The sequence below is a fragment of the Helianthus annuus genome, chromosome 6 (genome assembly GCF_002127325.2).
Source record: "Helianthus annuus cultivar XRQ/B chromosome 6, HanXRQr2.0-SUNRISE, whole genome shotgun sequence".
Lineage (NCBI taxonomy): Eukaryota > Viridiplantae > Streptophyta > Magnoliopsida > Asterales > Asteraceae > Helianthus > Helianthus annuus.
This window is the reverse complement of record NC_035438.2, coordinates 61,847,303-61,857,721: the sequence shown is the minus strand read 5'-3', so window position 1 is coordinate 61,857,721 and position 10,419 is coordinate 61,847,303. Positions and strand designations below refer to the sequence as shown.

General features: G+C 38.7%; 1 protein-coding gene across 1 annotated transcript; it reads right to left on the bottom strand.

Moving 5' to 3' along the window:
• Window positions 1–7,856: 7,856 nt before the first annotated feature.
• Window positions 7,857–10,127, bottom strand: LOC110944773. Its single transcript, XM_022186423.1, has 3 exons — window positions 8,840–10,127; window positions 8,365–8,755; window positions 7,857–8,034 (listed from the first exon to the last, which is right to left on the bottom strand). The coding sequence occupies exons 1-3, from the start codon at window positions 10,125–10,127 to the stop codon at window positions 7,857–7,859; spliced, it is 1,857 nt and encodes a 618-aa protein (XP_022042115.1).
• Window positions 10,128–10,419: the final 292 nt, after the last annotated feature.

Sequence of the window (10,419 nt, the reverse complement as noted above, 5' to 3'; positions counted from 1 at the left end):
GCTCAAAACGGAGGTCTGAGTTTAACAACCTTTGCTTACTGTTAAAATATTATAATTGGCCTCAAATATCAGTAGGTATCAACCCTTGTATGTTTAAAATACTTATAGTACATACTATGCGTTAAAAACGCTTAAAAAGGCGATTAAAGCCATTTCCAGGTTTGATACTTAAATCTGATATTTTTATATTTCCAGAAGGCTTAAAATAATTTATTTAACATGTGTGATCAGTGGCAAAAGGTTTGGAGTCGTTTTGATATGTAAAACTCATTTTATGGCCCGTGAGGGCAAAACCGACAAGTACCGGATTAAGCCTATGACTATGAGTTATGCTCATCCTAAAATTAATTAAAATCTTTAAAATTCCCAAAATAATATATTACATCAGTGGGTAAGAGATTTGATGTTAAAAAGTATGTTTAAGTAGGCTATACGCTAATTACGCCATTTTATTAACATAAAGCATTCATTTTGCGATAATGAGCATAACTCTTATTCTACAATTCAAACTGATGTCAAACTTTGCGTACAAGTTTATATATCAGTAATTAAAGTTTCTACTCTTTTACATTTCCAAAAATCACGTTTTAAGGCAATAAGGGCATAATGGTCAACATATGAGCATTTAACGGAAACACGTAAACGAATGGGTCAGTCAATGAACCAACCACAGAGGGTTATGCTAACCTGTAGCCTGGTCCTAAGGAAGCTCTAAGGCATTTCCAAATCATACTAAAGCGGGTCAGAACTGAAGTCAAAGCAAAGTCAAAGCTTTGCGACTTTCGGTTCCGAATCGGTTCAAGACAGAAAGTTGTCGAATCAAACAAGCTTAGACAAGTTCTTATGCTTGTTATCAAGTTATATGAATGATAAAATAGGTTACACGCCTTTTACATCGTTAGTTATGCATTTAAACAAAAGATTACATTTCTGTTGACCTTTTCTAATCATCTTTGACTCGACAAATGATCTAGTTAGGATGGGAATCAGTGGATGCCCTTTTAAGGGTTTAAAGCCCACATAATTACCAACTTATAACTACCTTTGATTTGGCTAAACACTGAATCAATAGTGATTTATCTTAGAGTCAACCGTTAATTACGACGGTTTGACTTTTAAGCTAAAACTAAGCTAAAACTTAATTAAAGAAGGATTAGCAAGCTTACCAAGGTCCTATGCACGAAATGTGATCACTTGAGAGGAGGTTTGAGCTCCAGAAATGATCAGATGAGAAGTTGTGAATGAATGATCAAAATGTGCAAACATTGGTGCTTTTTATAGTGTTCTTGATCCATTAAGATCATGACAAATCATGCTATACATGATCATGGATCAGTAACAAGTGTTCCTAAGGCCTAAGAATTAATTTAGGCAGCTCTTGGAAGTGTTAAAGGGCGCACATGACGTTTACATGGGCTGAAAAGCCAACAAAACGAGTTTCTGCATCTGGGCATGGCTTACGGACCGTAAGGGTCCAGCCATACGGTCCGTAAGGACCTGGTCTGCACATGGGAACTTTCATTAGTTGACAGCTTTGGCCCCTGCACCTCTAAATACCATTTCCGACACATCCAAGGCCCGTTAAACCATTTTTAAGGCTCTAAAATGAGGTCTAAGCATAGGGAACATGAAACATGCTAAAAAATATGCCGGATGTTGGTTCGTTTGGTCGTACGGTTGCGTCGTTCGGTTAATTACGACGAAACACGGACGGACGCGAAAAACGAACCAAATGACGCGACGAATGGAATTTTATCAAGCCAAACACTAAAATAAAATATTTTAGTGCTTACATAAATTTTTGGGTGTCCGGGGATACTCAGGATGTAAGATATGCGCGTAAACGCAAACTTGTGCGTTTTTTGACACTTTTAGTCCCTGCATAACTTAAAAGTTTATTTTTTGCGCACCAAATACCTCTAAGCCTTTATCTAAGCTATATAAAGGATAATAGGGTATGTTTAACTCATGGTCATATTTCGGAAGGTCCGATAACATACGAATTGGTATACTTTAGCAGTTTGACGCTTTGGGTCCTTCTAATGCGCAAACTTGCGTAACTCATCATTTAATAGCATTGAAGCCTCATTTAATTCATATTAGATAGGGTCCTACTACGAGTCCCACTATACTCTTCGTACTGCCGCTCTAAGGCCTTCGTAACTGCGGCGTCTACTAACGCTTTTAGTTCAGCACCCGTTAAATTAATTCGGGCGTTATCATTGTTCTCCACTGGGTGGCTATTAATTTCATCTGAGCCAGCCATTTAATTGAACTGTTACATAAAACAAGGACAATAGTTTACTTGGGAGTTTATTATGGAATTGTCTTTTATGGCAATTCATTAACCATGGTAACGGAGACCATATTTGGTTAATTTATTAATCGCATTTATTTAGGATTTATATTACAACTTATCCTAATTATAAAAACAATAATAGTTTTACTATTGGCACGAAAGGCCTAGTCACAATGACAAGTTTAATTTATAAGCCATGATTTCAGAGAATCGAGGCATTTAGGTGTGAATCAAAGTTCATACCTTTTTCTTGACAGGGAGTTGTAGGCTACCACTGTCTTTAGTCCCTTAGGGCAATAAGTATGGCCCGTAGGCATATCAATTGACATTACAGAACGATGTTTTAATGAGAAAATAATAATCATCGCAGTGATGATAGTAGTCATGATAGTATTGATCATATTGACTATGAGGCTTGGGCATAGCCCATCACCTTAGACAGGGAACCATAATGGTTACCACTGTCATTGTCGTATTGACAATATAATAAAGTATAGCCCGTAGGCACTTCATCCCTAAGGATGTTAATAGTGTGATCATCGTATTAGATGATATTAGTCATGATCACATTGATCATATAGACTATTAGGCTTGAGCATAGCTCACCACCATAGACAAGGAATCATAAGGATTACAATGTCAATGTCTCAAATGGACAATACATTATAGCTCTTAGGCAAAACATCACTAAAGGATGATTATTTCAATTAAGGGATTTTAGATTAACCCCCTTTTTAAAGTTGGCCTGTGTGACTTTAACGATTCACAGTTGACCAAAATCGTTAACATACTTACAGATGTTAACAGGGATTGGAATCTTTTGGATAGGTTTTACCTTTAAGATTCCTTTAATATTTAACGTAGAACAATCCTAAATTGAAATGTTAACAAGGATCTGAATCTAATTGTGGAACTACCGTCTTGGCCCTGTCTTTAACATGACACATGAGCTAGGTCTTGTCCTTTTTAGATTTTGCCATTTTATAATAATGGTAGATCTTATAAAAGGAATGTTATTATTATTATTATTTTTTATTTCATATTTCCTATCTAGGATGAAAATTCAGTCATTCCACTATAAAACAAAATTTCAGGTTTGCCCTAAGAGGGACTTTGAAAGAAATAATGTTGTCCTTGAAGGGACTGAAAAATAAATATGTCCTTAGAAGGGCTATTAAGGAAACGATCTTCAGCAAAGGAGTTTCTTCTTCATTCAATTCCTGAATGCTTTCTCCTTGGTTGCACGTTTCATCCTAGTCGCGGGTCGAAGCTCAACATTTCGAGGCTCCAGATGTGGAGAATTCTTATTACAGCTTCTTCGCTTGGCGACGTATCCAATATATAAAAATTTTGGAAGCAAAATTTTCCAGATTAGGATTGAGATTATTCCTATGTTAAGTCTAGATTCAGAAGGTCAAGGAATGTGCTAATGTGTCATTGAGATTAAACACAAAAGCTAGTGTTTAATTCCCTCAATGTTGGCTCTGATACCAACCTGTCACACCCCGAATTCCACGTGTCACCGGTGGGCCCGGTAGGGGAGTACCGTGACGTGGTTGGCAACATCATAGTCAAACAACACAATATATAAATGCACAGCGGAAGCAAAAGATAAATATATTACAATCCGAATATAAAGTAATATCAAGTATTACAACGGAAAGTAATGGATCCACAGGCGGATCTTAAAATATAAACATTGTTCAACAGACTTTAGGCTCCTAGAACTTGCAAGATTCCTTATTAACGTCCTGAGCAGCTTCCAGCCTATTACGTACTTATACCTGTCACTTAGACTTTTGAAAATACGTCAGTTTTCACTGGTAAATACACTCAACTGACTCATTTAAAAATGTCGATGAAAATTGGTTTAGGTGTGCCAGGCACGAAAATATGTTGACACTTTGACTAAAATGCACAGAGGCAAAATTAATCTTTTATACTTGGGACAAACTATATTTCATGTTATCAGTTTTACATAACTTGCTCTACATACGGGGCCCGGTTCTATGCCGGTTCATGATTAACCGACACATCACTATTCCCTTATTGGGAATCCCTTATTGGGTGATCGGAGTGTCGCGCTCCGGTCAAAGATAATATTTATAAGCCCAAATTACCCTTAACAATGTGTTAGTTGTAGTAAGGGGTCGATCCACGAAGAGTATGTGGTTTGTGTGTGGATTCGAATGAATTAAAACAATTGTCACGATTATGAAGCTTACTAGAATAATTTTTGAGTTTTCGTTTAATTGAGAAATATGATTTTTAACTAAATGAATTGATGAGAATGATTAACACTCCTAATTAACGATTGCAATAAAAAATGGTTACTAGAACAATAATAATAATAAGGAATCACGCCCGGTTTCGGTAATTATTAACCTAGGATTTCTACAAGTTTTAGTTTCAACTCAATTGCATTCGATTAACGGATTTAGTGTACCGTGACTTAGGTGCTACTAGCTATCGACGTCCCGAAGAACGGACAAAAAGACACTTTGTAATCAACACAAGTAAATCCTAATAACGACAACGTACAATTACATATCACCGTTTTGCAAAGTCATAACTTTTAACATCGTTCGACAATTTACGAATTCGTAACAAATGTAATACTATTGTCAAAAGTTTCAAAAACCAAATACAAATTGTCACTAAGATGAAACAAGAACAAATTGAAACCCTAAAATTAACAACTACCTACACCGGGGTGAAACCGAGATGATTAGCCGCTCATGGTTGATGCAACTTGATCACCGAATGTTTGGAATGCGGATGGAGTCATCTTGAAGCTTGTAGGATGAAGGAATGGTGGAGAATTAGGGTTTATGGAATGATTGATGATGGTGAAGTGGTGAATGGATGAAGAACTAGGGTTATGGAGGTGAATTGGGGATGATGAAGAACGAAGATGGTGATTCGGATGTTGTGATGATTCTTGATGATAGAGATGGAATGGTAGGTGATTGGTAGATGATAGATGATGAGTAATGGCTCCAAGATGTGTTTCTAGCTTCAAAATAGAGTATAACCCCCGTTTCTTGGTCAAAATTGATGTTATAACTCGTCCCCAACTCAAAAATCAAGTTTTTCGCGATATGAGAATGCAGGTGGCGTCGCCGACGGCCATTTAGGGCGTCCCCGACGGCCCTTGGAAGTCTTAGTTTCGCCTGACGGCTTAATTAGCTGTTTACGGAGGTTTCTAGCCGACGGAACAATCCAGAGGGCGTCGCCGACGGCCCTTTTGGGCGTCCCCGACGCTGCCTGGTTTTGTCGGTTTGGTCCAAAAGTGTTTTCTTCATAACTTCTTCGTTATAGCTCCGTTTACTCACCGTTTTCGCCCACGTTCTCGTAATTCAGCCCTCTATCATGCCATCTTCCAATATATTCATTTTAAATCCATCAACATTCCCCAAAATACATCCAATCTTAGTGATTAACCCGGTTTTCTTCATTTCACATCCCCGGTTGATCTGTTTCGCGTCCCGGTGCTCCGTTTAGCTCCCGATTAGCTCCTTAAACTCTTTTAGACCTGTAAAATACAAATCCCATTAAAAGTAGGCTATTCAAGATTAAAAGCTACGTAAAAACATCAACTTAAGCATAAACGATCACCGGTTTTCAACCACGTATCAAATCCCCACACTTGTCGTTTGCTTGCCCTCAAGCAAATCTGTTTTTCACTTTCACGTGGGTCGAACAAATAATACACTCCCCATTCCCGAGACGAAGGTTAAGGTCAATTGTCATACTAAAGTTCAGACTCTTTACAATTTTCAACATATTTAACGGTAAAGTGAATTCACATATAAAAATGGTTATCCAAGATTAATTCGCCCGTGAAACCAACAAATCATGCATATCCCTCACAATGTTCTCTCCACTCGGCTTATAAATTAGCTAATGTTTACAATGTATTAGCACTTCACTAATTAATCGTTCAAAACCGATTAGAACACGTACCCGCATAGGCTTGCAACTCAATCATTCTCCACCATTGATCACGAATACGAAGCACAAGTCAAAAGGTCTTTGTAAGGGTTGTAATGGGGCTAGGCTACGGGTAGGAAATCGGATATTATAAAATGGCTAAGGTGATGAAAATTCGATTTTTATTACAAATGACTACTCTAAACAAAACTAAACTATAAACATCACTATGAGGCAACAACTTTAGCCTTTTATTCAACAACCACTAACTTCGTATTTTTTTTTGTTCTTTTCTCAATGATTTTCAATTCTTTTTCATAATATTTTCTGATTTTGCTCTTTTTTTATGCAAACAATCAAATACAACTATACAAACTCGACTCCTATAATCGAATTTCCATCACACGGGTTTAAAAGAAAAAGGTTTAAGGTTATGGGCTATAAGGTGGTCAAACGAAAGGATTAGGCTCAAAATTGGCTACTAAGGGATAACTTTTGGGTAAGGATATAAAAATGGTGTAAAAGGAAAAGGTTTACCTAATGCCTTAATCATTCTCGTGCTTGTATTTGGTCTATGGTCTCGAACGTATCAAAAGTTGCAAGTTCTACAATACGCGACTACTGGTCCACTCAAACAAAGAAACATGTATATGTAAATCTATAATATAAAAGTGGCTCAAAACCTCACGTATAAGGGTATGGTATGTGATATGCATAAAACGCTAGTTTCTTAAGCGGATTATTCCCAAATAACCACCCGCTAAATACCCGTAATGCTATTAATTTGAACTTGACCATGACAAAAGACCAAATGGGTTGTGACATCCCTCGTTGACTTAGTTACTTGTGCTTTAAGATCGCTTTCGAAACAAGACATTTTTGAAAAATTTTTGAAATTTTCCCCCATCCCCACACTTGAGGTAAACTTTGTCCTCAATGTGTAGTGTTTAAATGAACGGGTCAAAATCGAAAACTTTTACTACTCCCCCATCCCCACACTTGAGGTAAACATTGTCCTCAATGTGTAAGAACTAGAGTTTTAAAATGCACAAGGGATGTGACACGGCTAACTTCCCAAAAATTCCACCCCGAAAAATAATATACAATTACAATCCACTTATTACTAATCTAAAAAATCAAGGTAAAAAGGAAACGCATGCACCTGATTTTTTTTTCGCTAGATGCTCCTGTCTTCTTCTTCTCTTCACAAAAAAGGTCGTCCCTCGAACATGATATACCTACAAATTTTAACCCTTGTGTAGAAACATGCTTCTCACAACCATTGAAATTTGTTAGCTACTTAGTTCTACCATTTTTATGAAAGTGTTACCAAATCATGCGTTAAATTACCTTGATTTTTGTGGAAAAATAATGTACAACAATAACAAATCCTAACTCACTTTCGTAGGAATCACGGTTGCATTTAGCGTATGCAACAAGCCCTTTTAAACCCCCCAATAGCTTGGGAGGACGAGTAGGTCTCGTGAGGGTTATATAGGGAACACACCCACAACGTTCATTTAACTACTAAAATGAAATAACAACGTCATACAACAACAAAAGTACAAAGAAAAACTAAAACTAATTGCGAAAGAAAATATACAACAACAATTGACTTACCACCTCATGGTGGTCGAATGGCGTGCTTACCACCTACGAACTCCTCGAAATCATCCACCGGTGATTCATACCATTTGTTGCCAAACGGTCCAAACTTCCTCACCTCCTCTTCCTTCTTCTTTTCTAGAGGTGACTTCTTCGCCTTCTTTTTCTTGACCGTCTTCTTCTTTGTTTCTCCAAACCTACCAACCATAGCACACACCTTTTTGTTTGGATTCATGTCCTTTTTAGGACACTTATCCTCACCGAGCGGGTTAGTGAAATTTGGAAAAACATTTAAATTTAATTCCCGGGTCCCCAAACTTCATGCTTATCGTTCCCGTTGCACAATTTATTATGGCATTAGCAGTTGCCAAGAACGGTCTACCCAAGATAACTACCGGTTGGGTATCCTCAACACACCCAACATAGTCTACTACCAAAAAGTCAACTGGGTAGTAGCAATCATCCACCTTAACAATCACATCCTCCACCATCCCCCTTGGATGCGTGGGAGTCTGATCGGCCAATACCATGGGAGTATCAAATTTTTTAATGGACCAAAATCGTATTGGTCATACAAACTCTTGGGTAAAATGCTCACACAAGCTCCAAGATCGAGGAGCGCCCTCTCAATTTTGAAGGTTCCAATTTGAATTGGAATAAGAGGATCTCCCGGATCTTGAGCTTTTTGAGGAATGGCACTCGATAGAACGGCACTAACATGTGATATCAAATCAACCGGTCCGGGTAATTTGTTGTGCCGTTTTTCGATGCTTAACTCCTTTAAGCATTCCACATGAGCCGGAACCTTTTTAATGTCATCGAGTAACGGTAAATTAATTTTTGCTTGTTTAAAATTTTCCCACCTCTCATCCTTCGGTGGGTACCGTTCCTCAACTTTTGATGCATTAATCGGTTTAACTTGATTTAAACAATTTTCACAAAAAGAATTTTTATTCATTTTTTCAATTTTAATTTGTGAAATCGTTTCTTGTTCATTTTTACTTTCCAACTCATCTCTTGTATTTCCCACTACACCATCAACGCATTGTGGTGGAATGCTTTCAACACTACTACAAACCTCATCATTTGAAAGAAGACTTACCGCGCTAATGTGCACATTCCTCACATTGCCCGTGCTTGAACTTTGATGCTTAGGGTTCACCGTGGTGTCACTTGGGAGCTTTCCCATGCTCCCCCTCATTTGTGCCATTTCCTCCGCAAGTTTGCCCACTTGTTTTGCTAATGCTTCATGCGATTTGTCCCGAATTTCATTCTCTTTCTTGGACTCTTGCATCATCGAAAACATTGCATCCATCTTTGCATTCAAATCACCACCACCTCCTTGATTATTCGTCAACCTGTGACCATCTTGGTTGTAACCTCTTTGGCGAGTTTGGTGCGAATACCCGCCTTGACTTCCAGATTGGAAATTCGGATTCATTTGGTTAGAGGCATTACCATACCTAAAGTTAGGATGGTTCCTCAACCCGGGGTGGTAAGTGTTAGAGTTCATATCATATTGCCTTCGGTCCCCATACACTTGATTCACCTCCACGGTGGCTTGACAATTCTCGGTCCGGTGACCGATGTCACCACATTCTTCACATACGCTATATTGTACCGCACCCACTTCCTTCTTCTTCATGCGGGCCAATTCCCGCTCCAACATATCAATCCGATCCTTAGAACTTGCATCACGATCGGGCCATGACCTTGAGGTAGGGTGCTTTTTGGCTCGGTCGCCCGATTCCTTTTCCTTTGACCGTTTGCTCATCCGCTCCAAAAACTCCCAATCATCATCTTCATGGTTGCTTAGAAGGGTCCCATTGCTCGTTGATTCAAGTCGGTTCCATGTGTTGTCGTCCAAACCCCGTACAAAGAATTTGACCAATTCCCACTTTTCTATTTGATGATGTGGGCACTTTCGCATCAACTCCCTAAATCTTGTGAAGGCTTCATGCAACGGTTCGCCCGAAAATTGGCGAAAAGACCTAATTTCATCATGAGCATCGTCGGTCTTTGCCATTGAATAATACTCATCCAGAAAAGCTTGTTGCATTTCTCCCCATGTGCGAATGCTATTGGCCGGAAGTGTAAGGAACCATTGCTTCGCTTTGTCTTTCAATGAAAATTGGAACAAGCGAAGTTTGACCTCCTCTAGTGCGAAGTTATACCCCCCAATAGTGTTGCAAATGGAAGAAAACTCCGCCAAATGTGTGTACGGTTCGTCGTTAGACCTTCCATTAAAATGAGGAAGTATGTTGATGTAATGTGGTTTATAATCAAACATCCTCCTCTCACAAACGATTGGTGAATCATTTTCGGTGACCACCGGCCTAAAACGATCATTCACTCCCCGTGGAGGTTGTTGACGACGATAGGGACCGTTAACTTCTTGATCACCCACTCTTCGGTTATCCCTTCTATCATCTCTTCTTTCATTCCTTCTATCATCCCTTCTCTCATCCCTTCCTTGATTCCTACCTTGGTTACCTCTTTGATTGCCACCCCCCACAAAACGAGGGATCCGGTTATGGTGAGCATTGTTGTTATTGTTGCGACCCCCACCATTCCGGTTTCGT